Source organism: Osmerus eperlanus, chromosome 24 (assembly GCF_963692335.1).
Source record: "Osmerus eperlanus chromosome 24, fOsmEpe2.1, whole genome shotgun sequence".
Classification (NCBI taxonomy): Eukaryota; Metazoa; Chordata; class Actinopteri; order Osmeriformes; family Osmeridae; genus Osmerus; species Osmerus eperlanus.
This window is the reverse complement of record NC_085041.1, coordinates 2,939,641-2,954,173: the sequence shown is the minus strand read 5'-3', so window position 1 is coordinate 2,954,173 and position 14,533 is coordinate 2,939,641. Positions and strand designations below refer to the sequence as shown.

General features: G+C 47.7%; 1 protein-coding gene across 1 annotated transcript; it reads right to left on the bottom strand.

Annotated features, from left to right (window-relative positions):
• Window positions 1-4,493: 4,493 nt before the first annotated feature.
• On the bottom strand, window positions 4,494-14,252 carry lmnb2 (lamin B2). Its single transcript, XM_062450232.1, has 12 exons — window positions 13,846-14,252; window positions 12,119-12,255; window positions 10,843-10,999; window positions 10,189-10,314; window positions 9,109-9,279; window positions 7,397-7,522; window positions 6,997-7,217; window positions 6,028-6,238; window positions 5,818-5,925; window positions 5,560-5,679; window positions 5,272-5,355; window positions 4,494-5,124 (listed from the first exon to the last, which is right to left on the bottom strand). Exons 1-12 carry the CDS (start codon window positions 14,053-14,055, stop codon window positions 5,086-5,088), a joined length of 1,710 nt encoding a protein of 569 aa, XP_062306216.1. The 5' UTR covers window positions 14,056-14,252; the 3' UTR covers window positions 4,494-5,085.
• Window positions 14,253-14,533: the final 281 nt, after the last annotated feature.

Here is a 14,533-nt window from a genome sequence, read left to right as displayed (position 1 = left end):
ATAGCAGATTTTCGTCCCTGAGAGCCCTGAAAATACACTGTCAGGAAAAGAGTGATATTGTTGCGTAAAGGTCCGCCCCACCTTCTGGTATTCATCATCACTAAAGGACGTGTTATCACTCTGAGAATGCTTCATATCAGACAGATTGTGGTGTAATTGTAATCTTGGAACAGACACAGCTGCCAGGCTGTCAGCAATACTTAGGAATTCCTATCTGAAGGTGAAAACAAAGATCACACACAAAGACCGTTCCTCCATGCAGTGATTCTAAGTGTGACCCACAATGGTGTTGGGATAGGTGTAGGAAGTAGCTTTAACCCTTGTGTTATCTTCGGGTCATTCTGACCCATCAGTCATTGTGACCCACCGTCGTATTGCGACAAATTTACCTCATACAAAAACAAAGTGAAGCATTTTCTTTTAACTGTCGGGCTGTCTCAGACCCCCCACATTGGAATGGTTAAAAGAAAATTATTTGTATTTGTTTTTGTATTGGGTAAAATTGGGTAAACACAACGATGGTTCGTTATGAACCTTTGGGTCATGTGACCCGAAGGCAGCACGAGGGTTAAGGGAAACAATCTGCTCTGTGTGTGTTCTCCGGGTCTGGGAGGTAGAAATAGCCTGGCGGTTGGGTCCGTCCGGTTGGGAGTGGGGTTGGCTGAGTTCAGTGGCTGGAGGACAGATCGTAGTTCTGTGATCTCTATTCTCAGCCTGGAGAGGACATCCTCCCAACATGCAGGGTCGTTTCCATCCGTTACGTTTCCTGACTCTTGTCTTCTTGACTCTGACCTCACCGGGATGCAGCTGTGGCTGTGGCAGCTGCAGCGCTACCCCAAGGAAGAGGCTTCAAACATCTCACGTGCCTCCTGTCTTTGTGAAGGCCAGTCTGTTGCTCACAGGCCTCATTCTTAACCCTTGTGTTATCTTCGGGTCATTCTGACCCATCAGTCATTGTGACCCACCGTCGTATTGCGACAAATTTACCTCATACAAAAACAAAGTGAAGCATTTTCTTTTAACTGTCGGGCTGTCTCAGACCCCCCACATTGGAATGGTTAAAAGAAAATTATTTTTATTTGTTTTTGTATTGGGTAAAATTGGGTAAACACAACAATGGTTCGTTATGAACCTTTGGGTCATGTGACCCGAAGGCAGCACGAGGGTTAATCATTAGATTTTTTTTTTCATTTAACAAACTCCATTTCCAAGGTAACAAACTCCAACTCAATTTCCAAGGTAACAAACTCCATTTCATAGCCTGTGTGGCTATGAAATTAATAAACGGTATCATCACTGTAGACGCTCATACAAGGCCAGGTTGAGGCCATGGGTGGGGGCAGGGAGGCGATCCTCCCACACTCCACCTTGACCTCTTCTGCCATCATGTGGCAGAGACTGGTATGGCAACATACTTGCTGTCCCTAGTCAACCGTCTGTACACCGTCTCTAAGGCCGCAACTTAAGAAGATACACAATCCAACTGACACAAAGGAGCTGTGGCTCATATCAACACTAACCCAAAGCTCGACTTGAGAGCAAGCCACATACAAACTCCCAAGTTTACAACCGATATCTTCTCCATTTAGTCATTTACATTTAGTCATTTAGCAGACGCTCTTATCCAGAGCGACTTACAGTAAGTACAGGGACATTCCCCCCGAGGCAAATAGGGTGAAGTGCCTTGCCCAAGGACACAACGTCATTTGCCACGGCTGGGAATCGAACTGGCAACCTTCAGATTACTAGCCCGACTTCCTCACCGCTCAGCCATTCACACAAATTTACCTGATTAACGCCAGTACATGGAAGCAAATCTGTGACGTTTTGAATTTTAAAATGAATTGAATACTTGAAATTCAAACACCACCGAATTTGTTTTTTAATTCACCTCTTTAAAATTGAAAAATCAAATACAAAAATTCAAGGTTCAGAAATTCAGGTTGCTGAAATTCAAACAATGAAATTTAGATCCCAAAAATTCAATACAAAAAATTCAAGCTACAATATTCGAGACAAAACCAGTGATGCTGGTGATGCATTTTACTGTCCTTGGGCCTCCAGGGAAATCTGTTCCCCCTGTGTTCCAAGTGTAAAAGACTGATGTATAGATGAAACTTGTTATACATAATGATCACAGTAACATACATAACTGTATCCCGGATGTTGCAATCTGAATTTGTCAGTGACATCATGTTTGTCATCATGTTAAAATAAAATCAGATCCAAAAACTCAAGGTTCATAAATTCAGGTTGCGCTAATCCAAACAGTACATTTTAAAGAGGTGAATTCAAAACCAAGAAATTCGGTGGTGTTATATTAATATTAAGCATTCAATGCCTTTTCAGATTCAAAACATTACGTCACCGATTTGCTTCCATACCAGTATTCTCTAAATAACGTGAATATGACGTCCCTTTTGACTTTTGAGCATTACGTCTATGCATTATGCTTTCACATGATGACTCACAGGAAAAAAACAAGACGTTTTAATATGGAAAACATTTATTATGTATACAAAAAATATTTCAAATCGTAGGAGTAATAATCAATAGCAATACAACAAACACACATTTGGCATGCGCCCTCCAACCATACCATCCCTCCCCTCCCTCCAAGTCCTCTGTCAGTGATGAAGTTTAAGGTGACTGGCTGTTTGAATCAACAGTCCACATCAAATCACCACAGATCAAACATATCAGCTGTTTAAGGAAAATGTTTGATTATGTAATTAAACCCCTTGTTACTGCACTTTGCTGGTGCATTTCCAAATTTTTGGTTACAGTAATTCGCTCCAGTGAGCATAAGGATAATCTAGTTTCTTCACAGGCTTTACTTACTCACAGACTTAAATTCACAAAGATCCAATTTCCCCAAGTTGTAGTATGTCACATTTCATAACCTACAAGTCACATTTTGGCGAAATAATTGCGAGAATAAGCTAAGGACACACACACAGTCATGTTGTGTTCCTATGGTTCTGAGTGTCGTTAACAGTGTATGAAACCAATGCTACTTCCAAGCCATATAGGAAACCTCAAGCACCTTCACCAGGAGAACATAGACTCCTACGTCATATTACTCCTCAGTGTATGATGGTCACAGTTCTATCATGATTTGTATTGTATTCGCATTTAAAACAGGTTTTTCCCTGCCAACATTAGCAGTGATGGAATCATCACACTAATACAGACTTATTGGAACTGACACTACATTTCATTATAATTAGAACTTTGCCAATTCAGCTGAAATGCTACACAGTACAAAGCCCTGTCATTTAGACCCAAACTTCATCATATTCAGAGAACTTGAAAAAACAGTACAAAAAAACAAGTAAACAAAATTGATTTGAATAACCCTATGAAAATAATAACGATCATCAATAATGCAAAACACTGCATTCAAAGACATTACACAAAATAAAAATTCTGTTTCCCAGGCCAATATTAAGATTATTAAAAAAAATTCAGGCAACATTGCATCCATTAGTGGTAAAGGTTGCTAATCAAATGAGAATAATTTATCCAATCAAATTGCTTTCCTTTCCAATTTCGACAGCTAAATTGCAGTTGGTGAACCCTGGCCAAGCCAGTCCACTACCTCCCCAGTCCAGACACTTGTGACACTTTGGAAGAATGGGAGATCACCAAACAATTTAAAATCAAGGCCTCTTAAGAAAAACAGCCAAACGGTGTAGCTGTTAAGAGGAAATATCCACAGCACCCCTGTAGAACTGAGAACAGGTTTTAATGGTGAAATCACAATCTTCCTGTCTCTCAGTCGTCACATGTTGACAACACTAAACCCGCCTGGGCATTCCTAAGACTTGCAGGTTAAAAACAAAACAAAACACACAATCACAATCTTGTTTCATTAACATGAAACGCTGCTTTTGAATCTGATCACAGACACATTAGGGGGAAAAAAGATGCCAATGGCTCAAATGAGCACACTTGTCTGAGAAACATAATTTTCTAATATAACAAATGTATGATTTACCATGATTTCTGCCTTGTCGGCAGTGACAGCAGGGTGGAAACGTGTCATCGGGGGGGTCCAGTCACCCGCAGACGCAGGGAAGACAACACTGAACACCTCTGAATGCAGTGTAATGACACCCAGACAAGAACATATTTGGTATCATCACTATACAATCAACTGCTCGATGGAGAATTTGGCCATCCATTTAGGAAAATTAAACAAAAATGTTTCTGTTTATCAATAGGTCCTAAGTCCTTGATTTCATTCATATTCAAAATGTATATCCAATGATTTAACATTTCTGAAGTCTTTCATTTTCAGAGAATGTCTAGTCCTATTTCCACCCTGTTGTCCCGACGACAATACAAGCTAAGGCAGCGACAGCTGTCAGTTACAATCTACACATGAAAAAGCAAAGCTCATGTGACCACCGTAAAGATCACATGACCATCAGAGAGCCCCTATATTGCCCTCCCTACCCCCCCCCCCCCACCCACCCACCCCCCCATCATCTCCCCTGCCTGGTGGCGACAAAGACGTCATCTCGATCACAATTTTTTTTTTCCTCCTTTAAGAATCTTCAAGAAAATACAGATGCGTGATTAGAATATTAGGTCCAATGTTTCTCTCCAATATGTGACATGACAATGTGCGACAGACAACGACTCTGATGAGCCAGAAGACACATCCTATGATCGTGGGGCTGTGGGCCTCCAGACCAGAAGGGGGCACTCAGCCCTTCCTGATCCAGGAAGCAGTAGGTCCCAGAGACACTGAAGAGGATGGAGTAGGGATGAACTGTTCCTGAACCGAAGGCATCATGACTCTACTTATCGACGAGGCATCCAGACTGGTTGTGCTCTACGTGGTACTAAAGGGGTCCAGCGAGGAAGCTCATGGGGTCAGTCTGAACTCGCAGGGAGAAAATCAGGTCCGCATTTACCAGGATTAAAAATGGAGTCTGTTAAAAATATGGGCAGGCTCTCGTTTTGTCAGTTAAAAAAATATTAAGAACACAAGACGGAAGTATACAAAAATATCTGAGTGGCTCTAGAAAAAACAAAAACGGGATTTGTAGGAAAGACATCTGGAGTTGTCCTCCTTCACATGATGGAGCACTCTCTGGATGAGGTTTTAGAGACCTGGAGGCAGAAGGATTCAGAGCAGAGATGAGAAAGACGACAGAGAAAAGTGAACAGACCGACCAACCGGGGGAGGGAGGGAGAGAGAGGGAGGGAGAGAGAGGGAGGGAGGGGGAGAGAGAGAGAGGGAGATGCCCTCGGACATACCTGGCCTTCCTCCTCTTCCTCCTCTTCATCGTCTCCATTCTCCATCTCCATCATCGTCTTGGTGACGGTCCTCTTGGCCACCTCCTGGACAGACGAGGAACAGCAACATTACAGCAACACGCCAAGAAAGGGAGTTTCAGCCCCAAAATTACATACTATTAGTTTGTTGTACAACTAAATAAAATGTATAATGTCATGTATAACACCCTTATATGCCTTGAGAGCGGTTTTGTACAGGGTGGGCCTTTTCAGTGGCTCAACTAGGCGACTGTTCTGCTCGCTGCCTACCTCGCCATCAGAGTTCACCAGGATGGTGATGATGTCATCTCCTGTACCCCAGGAGCCCTGGCTCTTCCACAGCAGGTCGGAGGGGGGGCCATGGGCCACGCCCGCCTCCGCACCCCACACCTGGAACACATAGCTTGTCAACACACACATTTCGTGACAGAAAAATAGCAAAAAGACACAAAAAATGCATGTGTGTATATATATATATATATATATATATATATATATATACACAAATCTTTTTTCCCCCCTGCTTACCGTGACCGTCTGCCCAGCCTTGAGGACGAACTTAGGGGAGAACTTGTAGACAATCTCCTCTTCAGCATCTACCTGCCTCCTCAACCTCCAGCTGCCCAGAGACTGGTCCTACACACACACACACACAACTGTTAGTGTGTCACAAGAACCACACACACACACAGCAGGGGGGGGGGGTCATCTGTCCGGCCCCCGTCAGACGGTACCTACCGTGTCTCCGTTGTTGCGGAGGGTGACGGCCTTGCCCTCCAGGTCCATCTCCTCGATGGTGACCCCGCCGCTGGCCTCGGCCTCCTGGCTCACGCTGAGCTGGGGCAGCTCCACCTCCAGCTCCACCCGCTTCCTCTTGCTACGCGAGGAGCTGCTGCCCGTCGCCCTGGAGACGGTCACCCTGCCAGAGGGGCTGGGGGACAGCTTCAGTCTGGAGGGAGGGGAAGGAGGGAGAGTCTTTAGGGGTACTCATGTTAACATTCTTGCCTCGTGTAGGACTAGCAGGTGTGGAGGACCTGCCCGAAGGCTCCCTCCGTCCACCCCAGGGCCCGTCCACCCCGGGGCCCGTCCACCCCGGGGCCCGTCCACCCCGGGGCCCGTCCACCCCGGGGCCCCTCCGCTGTCGGGTGGACCAGACGACCACGGCACGAGAAGAATGCCATGTGGAGGGAAGGAGGTGTGAGCTGGGTATTGCAACTATTCAGGTAAATGTTGATCCTGTTTGTACGTTGTTGCCTGGGGACATTCCTACTGCTAGACCAGGCATGCATCTAAATGTCACATACACAGTGTGAAGACCTTTCCATCAATCTCAACACGTCCCTTACGGAGAGATCATCACAGACAAGAGAGGGCTTGAACACCCGAGTCCCACCTGGAGAGCCTGTGACCAGCCTGAGGACACACGGAATGTCACCTCAGTAGCTGCTTTCAACCGATTGGTCAGGAGCACAGTGCAGGAATGTGCAGTTAGGGGCCGGAATGTGCCGTTAGGGTCCGGAATGTTCTCTCTTCTGTGTGTGTGTACCTGTCGTCCTTTCCCTCCAGAAAGAGCTCAACTATGTGGGTGTGAACTCCTCCTCTGTGCTACCTCTCTTTCTCCCCCCCCCACCCCCCCCCCCCAAGAGCACAGTTACTGTATTTGTATATATATATATTCTAACGTGTGTGTGTGTGAGAGCCAGGTACCTGTCCTCCTCCCCCTCCAGCAGCTTCCTGTAGGCGTTGATCTCCATGTCCAGGGCCAGCTTGACGTCCAGCAGCTCCTGGTACTCGTTGAGCTGCTGCTGCATGCGGTCCCTCATCTCCGCCATCTCCCGCTCCTTGCCATCCATCTGCCGGCGGTGCTTCTCCCGGTCGGCCGCCAGCATGTCCTCCAGCTCGCGCACGCGCTCCTCGGACGCAGACGCCTGCGCGGGGGGGACGACACGCACGCCAGGTTACACACGAGAACGCACACGCGCTGCAGGATAAACATTCGCCTGCATAGTTGCAATGCCAGGCTCACACCCCGTTCCCTCGACACGGCTGGTAGGAATCTTGTGGCGCTGTGTGACTGTTAGACTGGTGTGTGTGTGTGTGTGTGTACCTGCTTCTGCAGGGCTGAGAGCTGGTAGGCCAAGCTCTCGATCCTCATGTGAGCCTCCTGCAGCTCCTCGCGGGCCGTGCCCACAGCCTTGTCGTTCAGGTCCGAGGACACCTTGGCGTTGTCCAGCTGACAGAGAGAGAGGGGCGTCAGTCCACAGGGTGGCATTCAGTGGGAATCAGGGAAAGAAGTGTGGACACCCTTTTAGTAGAAGACTTCTAACCTTAACCCTACCTGCTACTGTGGCGTTTTGTTTACCTTGTTGAGTGGGTGGGTGAGGTCTGTGTGCGTTTTGTGCAGGTGTGTAAATATGTGTGTTGCAGGGAACCTTGGACTGGGAAGAGCATTCATAAAAAGGTGTCAAGTTAAAAGGTGTGTGAGTGTCTTTCCCTCCCTCCACAAACCATGCACTTAGATGATGTATGGGTGACGTGTGTGTGCTTCTGTACAAGTGTGTGTGCTTCTGTTCAGCTGTGTGTGTGTGCTTCTGTACAAGTGTGTGTGCTTCTGTTCAGCTGTGTGTGTGTGCTTCTGTACAAGTGTGTGTGCTTCTGTACAAGTGTGTGTGCTTCTGTTCAGCTGTGTGTGTGTGTGTTTCTGTACAGGTGTGTGTGTGCTTCTGTTCAGCTGTGTGTGTGTGCTTCTGTTCAGCTGTGTGTGTGTGTGCTTCTGTACAAGTGTGTGTGCTTCTGTTCAGCTGTGTGTGTGTGTGCTTCTGTACAAGTGTGTGTGCTTCTGTTCAGCTGTGTGTGTGTGTGCTTCTGTACAAGTGTGTGTGCTTCTGTTCAGCTGTGTGTGTGTGTGCTTCTGTACAAGTGTGTGTGCTTCTGTTCAGCTGTGTGTGTGTGTGTTTCTGTACAGGTGTGTGTGTGCTTCTGTTCAGCTGTGTGTGTGTGTGCTTCTGTACAAGTGTGTGTGCTTCTGTTCAGCTGTGTGTGTGTGTGTTTCTGTACAGGTGTGTGTGTGCTTCTGTTCAGCTGTGTTGTGTGTGTGTGCTTCTGTACAAGTGTGTGTGCTTCTGTTCAGCTGTGTGTGTGTGTGTTTCTGTACAGGTGTGAGTGTGCTTCTGTTCAGCTGTGTGTGTGTGTGTTTCTGTACAGGTGTGTGTGTGCTTCTGTTCAGCTGTGTGTGTGTGTGTTTCTGTACAGGTGTGTGTGTGCTTCTGTTCAGCTGTGTTGTGTGTGTGTGCTTCTGTACAAGTGTGTGTGCTTCTGTTCAGCTGTGTGTGTTTCTGTACAGGTGTGTGTGTGCTTCTGTTCAGCTGTGTGTGTGTGTGTTTCTGTACAGGTGTGTGTGTGCTTCTGTTCAGCTGTGTTGTGTGTGTGCTTCTGTACAAGTGTGTGTGCTTCTGTTCAGCTGTGTGTGTGTGTGTTTCTGTACAGGTGTGTGTGTGCTTCTGTTCAGCTGTGTGTGTGTGTGTTTCTGTACAGGTGTGTGTGTGCTTCTGTTCAGCTGTGTTGTGTGTGTGTGCTTCTGTACAAGTGTGTGTGCTTCTGTTCAGCTGTGTGTGTGTGTGTTTCTGTACAGGTGTGTGTGTGCTTCTGTTCAGCTGTGTTGTGTGTGTGTGCTTCTGTACAAGTGTGTGTGCTTCTGTTCAGCTGTGTGTGTGTGTGTTTCTGTACAGGTGTGTGTGTGCTTCTGTTCAGCTGTGTGTGTGTGTTTCTGTACAGCTGTGTGTGTGTATTTCTGTACAGGTGTGTGTGTGTGTGAGGTACCTTGGCCTTGAAGGTGTACTCCAGCTCCTCCTTGTAGATGCTGACTTGTTCCTCGTGCTGCCTGCGCAGGTCCTGCAGGGCCTGGGCCAGCTTGAACTCGTAGTCGTGCTGCCCGCCGCTGTCCACAGCCACCGTCCTCTTCTCGTGACGCCGGCGGGTCTCACGCACCTCCTGGACACAACCACAGCATCGCCGTCAACAACACGTTTGTGTGCCGGTAGCCAAGACAACACCCCTGTCTCCAGCGGGTCCACGTGTCGTTGGTCGTCGGGTCGAAAGCCTGGAATGTACCCAGTAACTCCATCCCATACAATGAATCTCCCCCCCACCCACAATCTCATCCATCCTCCTCCTACTCTACCACCCCACCTCCTCCTAAATCCAAATGCCCTTCACCTCCTCCTCAGCCCCCCCCCCCAGCACCCACCTCCTCCTTCCTCCTCAGCCCCCCCCCCCAGCACCCACCTCCTCCTTCCTCCTCAGCCCCCCCCCCAGCTCCCACCTCCTCCTCAGCCCCCCCCCCAGCTCCCACCTCCTCCTCAGCCCCCCCCCCCAGCTCCCACCTCCTCCTCAGCCCCCCCCCCAGCTCCCACCTCCTCCTCAGCCCCCCCCCCAGCTCCCACCTCCTCCTCAGCCCCCCCCCCAGCTCCCACCTCCTCCTCAGCCCCCCCCCCCAGCTCCCACCTCCTCCTCAGCCCCCCCCCCCAGCTCCCACCTCCTCCTCAGCCCCCCCCCCAGCTCCCACCTCCTCCTCAGCCCCCCCCCCCAGCTCCCACCTCCTCCTCAGCCCCCCCCCCAGCTCCCACCTCCTCCTCAGCCCCCCCCCCAGCTCCCACCTCCTCCTCAGCCCCCCCCCCCCAGCTCCCACCTCCTCCTCAGCCCCCCCCCCAGCTCCCACCTCCTCCTCAGCCCCCCCCCCAGCTCCCACCTCCTCCTCAGCCCCCCCCCCAGCTCCCACCTCCTCCTCAGCCCCCCCCCCCCAGCTCCCACCTCCTCCTCAGCCCCCCCCCCAGCTCCCACCTCCTCCTCAGCCCCCCCCCCAGCTCCCACCTCCTCCTCAGCCCCCCCCCCAGCACCCACCTCCTCGAACATGCTCTTCCTGAACTGCAGGTCCTCCGTCAGACTCTGGCAGCGGTTCTCCAGGTCCACCCTCATCAGGGTCTCCGCTTCCAGCTGCTTCTTCCCCACCGAGTGGCTCTCCTCAGCCTGCAGGGGGCGACGCAGAGCATCAGCACATTGTGTGTGTGTGTGTGTCAGTGCGTGTCTGTGTATCGGTGAGTATATGCAAGCTGGTCATGGCTGTCTAGTTTTTAGCCCCACACTCGGTGTATAAATGGTATGTGTGTAAACGCATGCACGCGATGCCTATTAAATGAGTCATGTCTCACCCTGCACAGTTGGCAGTGGACATTTTCCAGCGTGAGGTACGTACGGCTACATAACAGCCAGACTTGTGTTGACATACATTGAAACGAAAGTGTGCGGCAGTCTTTTCCGTTCTGTGCTGGTGGTTATCTAACACGCCCATATATAGACATCCCACGTGAAACTAAAACACACTGCGTCAAGGTGGGTGTGAGGGCAACCACCGTGATACAAGGTCTAAGATAAAGGAGGGACACACCTAGCAACCACCCAGGCAGACTAGGAGATCTGATCTAACTGCAAGAGTTTGTCCATTGTTCTTTTTTTTTTTTTTATGAGCCTGTGAGTGAATGACTGGAGAATTGAGACCTTGGCGAGTTCGGCCTTGAGGTCGCTGAGTTCTGCAGCCATGGCATGGTTCTGGCTGAGGGCGGTGTTGAGGGCGGCTTCGCTCTGGTTGAGTTGGGCCTCCAGGTCCTTGGCCCGGCCCAGAGCCACAGCCAGGTCACCATCCTTCTTCTTCGAGCTGACGGGACACACAACACAGTCAGACTTAAACCCATGCAAGTGCAGATGGGATAAAAAAATATCCTTGTTATTCAAAAAAAAAAAAAAAAAAAAGATTACATTTAAATATATATATATATTTAAATGTTATCTTTTTATATATATATATATATATATATACATATACATACACACACACACACTTTTAAGTATTAAATATGTGCCTGTCTGAGAACAGGATGTATCCTCACATTCCAAGCGATTCATTTGACTTCGCTTTTGTTTTCTGTAGGAATATAATTGTTGGACCTGACTGATCTTGTCAGGGTTCAAACTGAAAGAAAGCGCTAAAATCATGCTAGTTATGACTCATCATGAGGACCATCTCTGAGTGCAAACAGAGAGCGAGGTGAATCCTACAGTCCCGACTTCCTCTTTGTGCAAGCGTTAATAAGCAACTGAAAATAACAAACAATAAACAGAAACAGTGAATCACTTGTCAGACCACATATCTGCCATCTGTCTCTACAGGACTAAAACTCATCAAGACCCATCTTGCCTACAACTGACCTTGAGTAAATAGGATTATACATCAGATTAAGTAAACCAGGTTTACATGGTCAGTTAGCCGAATTACCAGTCCCAAGACTACTAGCCAATCAGAATTCCCATTGACGGACTACTTCAATCCCCAGTGTTGTTTAGCATGGTAGTATTGGGGGGAGGGCTACAAAGATGTCCTAACTAGATCATTACTAGTCTTTTGGGATGAATGAGTAAAACTACTACTGTTTATTGTAGTTTTTATAGTTTCGATTTGAATGAATATGGTTCATGGTCAATGTACCAGTTACATTGACTTCCAGAGAAATGAAAGGAATTCAAGGAATTCCAAAAATCCCTCCAAGGCGTTTAAGCCTCTAACTTTTTTTTCTTTCAAAGTACAAAAATGCACCACGTAACATTGACTACGTGGGAATACGCATGGGCTCTATGAGAGAGGGGGAAAACCATGACTAACTTCAAAAGGAAAGAGAACTATGATGTCCTGTGATAGTCCAGAGTCTGGGCCCTGGAGTCAGAGCGCTGGGAGAGTGAATGTGCGTGTGTGTGGGAGTCTGGGACATGAGTGACTCACTTCCTGGAGAGCTCCTCCAGCTCCGAGTTTGCCTTTCCCAAGTCGATCTGCAGCCTCGCTCTCTCCCGCGCTGTCTCATCCAGAACACGCCTGGCGTCCGCCAGCTCCGCCTCATACAGGGACTTAATCCCTGTCACCTGGTCGGTGGAAGACGAATACAAAAATACACACACAGTCAGTCATGTGAGCCGCATCTGGATCCGCAATCTGCATTCCCGCCCATTCTAAAGGTTCCATACATAGTCCATATAAGGAGTGGCTTTTTTTTATACTTCAAAAACAATGTAACGGAAAATCTTTTTTTTTTTTTTTTGACATTCATAGAAATCCCTTTTTGCTTTCTTCAAGGAAGGAAATCAACTACCATTTTAATGAAAATGATTTAACAGATAAATATATATGCACACCTAGTACTATGTCTCGTCAACATGTGTATCAACAGTTGGAACTATTCATGTGATCTGAACCGGAGCAGCTGGGGGGGGATTGCATCATGGTAGATGTGTTTTTCTCTGAAGTGAACTGACTTGGAGTAACAGTCAGAGATTCAAACTTTTGAAAGGCGCTCCCCCCAGCCACTCCCATCTGGCAGCCATATGAACAACAACTAACCCCGAGTCCCACCCTCACCCCAGCTAGACGGCTCTCTCTCTGCCTTTCCTTCCCTCCCTCCCTCCCTTGGCTCATAGCCACATCATAATCCCATTCGGGGGACAGTATACATAGGGCAAGTCAAAGCCCTGCCTAGCCCAGGCAACTTTCTGTATAAACACTATGCAACTGCATAGGAATGCAGTTGCAGTAAAGGCTGGCTGTTAGGGCAGGTCAGAGGGCATAAAGCCTGCTATAGGTGGCTATCAATAGAGGCGTGTCTGGATGTGCTATATGTGATGTGTCGTTCTCACAACACGGACAAGTATTTGACACAACTTTACCTGTAAACTCCCCAAGTAAATACAGTATATTGCCTTTCTGCTGTCAAATAGAACCATGAACATTTTAACTTTTCACTCAACAACTAGACATAACCATTTGCGCTTTCTGCACACTACTTGTTAAAAAAAATCCACCCGCCCCTGTAATTCAATTTCAACCGTTCTCTTTCTTTTGACTGATTGGGAGTTTTACTTTGCCGATCAGAAAATTAACCATTACGGTTACGATGGAAAAGTTGTATTCCACACTGCATATGGCTGACCACCTTGGTTAACTCTTGACAAGAGTTAACCAACGTTGATTTGGTTTTGTTTGATTTGAACAAAATCAAATGCGTATGATTTGAACAAAAACGTTACCATGTTGATTTGATGGAGATGACGATTTGATGGAGATGACAAGAGTCTTGTCATCTCCATCAAATCAACATGGTACTTAGCCTACATAGTCCTCCCAGGATTTCAAGGACACTGACGACCAGTGTTGAATTTCAGTATAAATGTTTTAAGGTGTAGCAAGAGATACACATTTGTCACAGAAAGTCATGTAATGCAGCAGATATAGCTATGAAGAAAATGTCAACAAGCTTGAACATGCAATTACAAAGTGCCTTTAGGCAAAGGAGTGGATAGTTAGAATAGCAAAGTGAATGAATGATATTGAGTAGCGAGCCAGCTTGCTAGCTAGCTAAGTCACCGGTACGGTAGCTGGTGGTGCTGGCTGGCTATCACGCCGTTGTATATCAACTAGCTACGTACAGTACGGGCTGCTATTCGATGGACTCGATTTACCTCGCGTGTGGTGACTTCCTCCTTCTCCGAGACTTTAACCATGAGTCGGTCATTCTCAAGCTCCAAAGAACGAACTCGGTCGATGTAGACGGCAAGCCTATCGTTCAGGTGCTGCAGATCCTGTTTCTCCTGCAGGCGTGAGATCCTGGTTGGGGAGAGCGGGGTCGCGGCGGCTTGAGCTGCAGCGCGGCTAGGGGTTGCGGTCGCCATGGCAAAGTTTAAACTTTAACTCCACTCTGAACTGCTTCCAAACTTTTTTCCCCTGCGAACGGAAAGCTCTCGCAGTTGTCTGAAAACCGGTTTAGCTGCTCACAACCAACCTGTATTCGCAAACTGAATTAAATCCACAGCCCACCACTACAGTTTGCTATCTACTATTATTGAAAGAACTCACCAAGATGGCCGTGTTCAGTTCACGCTGGCCGCGCCAAAAGGAGCGTGTGTGTAGGTTTGTGGGAGTTGTAGTCCCAATGTAGAAACGCATGTCCCATTTACTACTATTTGGATTTAATATAAAATGACAGGACTAATATGGAATATAATCTACTTTTGTCCTCCTCGGAATATAAATGTTGGCGGGGGCGGCACAATGGACATTTTACCTGATTTCCAACCTAGATTCAAACTGTATTAGTGATGTTACGAAAGCAATTCAATCTAACTCTCGAAAACACAATTTCTTTGAACA

Bases quoted from the DNA above. Each gene is read 5' to 3' on its own strand.
- lmnb2 (XM_062450232.1), bottom strand. From the start codon at position 14,055: ATGGCGACCGCAACCCCTAGCCGCGCTGCAGCTCAAGCCGCCGCGACC. The intron at 7,523-9,108 runs GTACCTCACACA...TCTCTCTGTCAG, and splicing joins AGTACACCTTCAAGGCCAAG to CTGGACAACGCCAAGGTGTC. The intron at 6,239-6,996 runs GTACCTGGCTCT...CCCTCCCTCCAG, and splicing joins CTGGAGGGGGAGGAGGACAG to ACTGAAGCTGTCCCCCAGCC.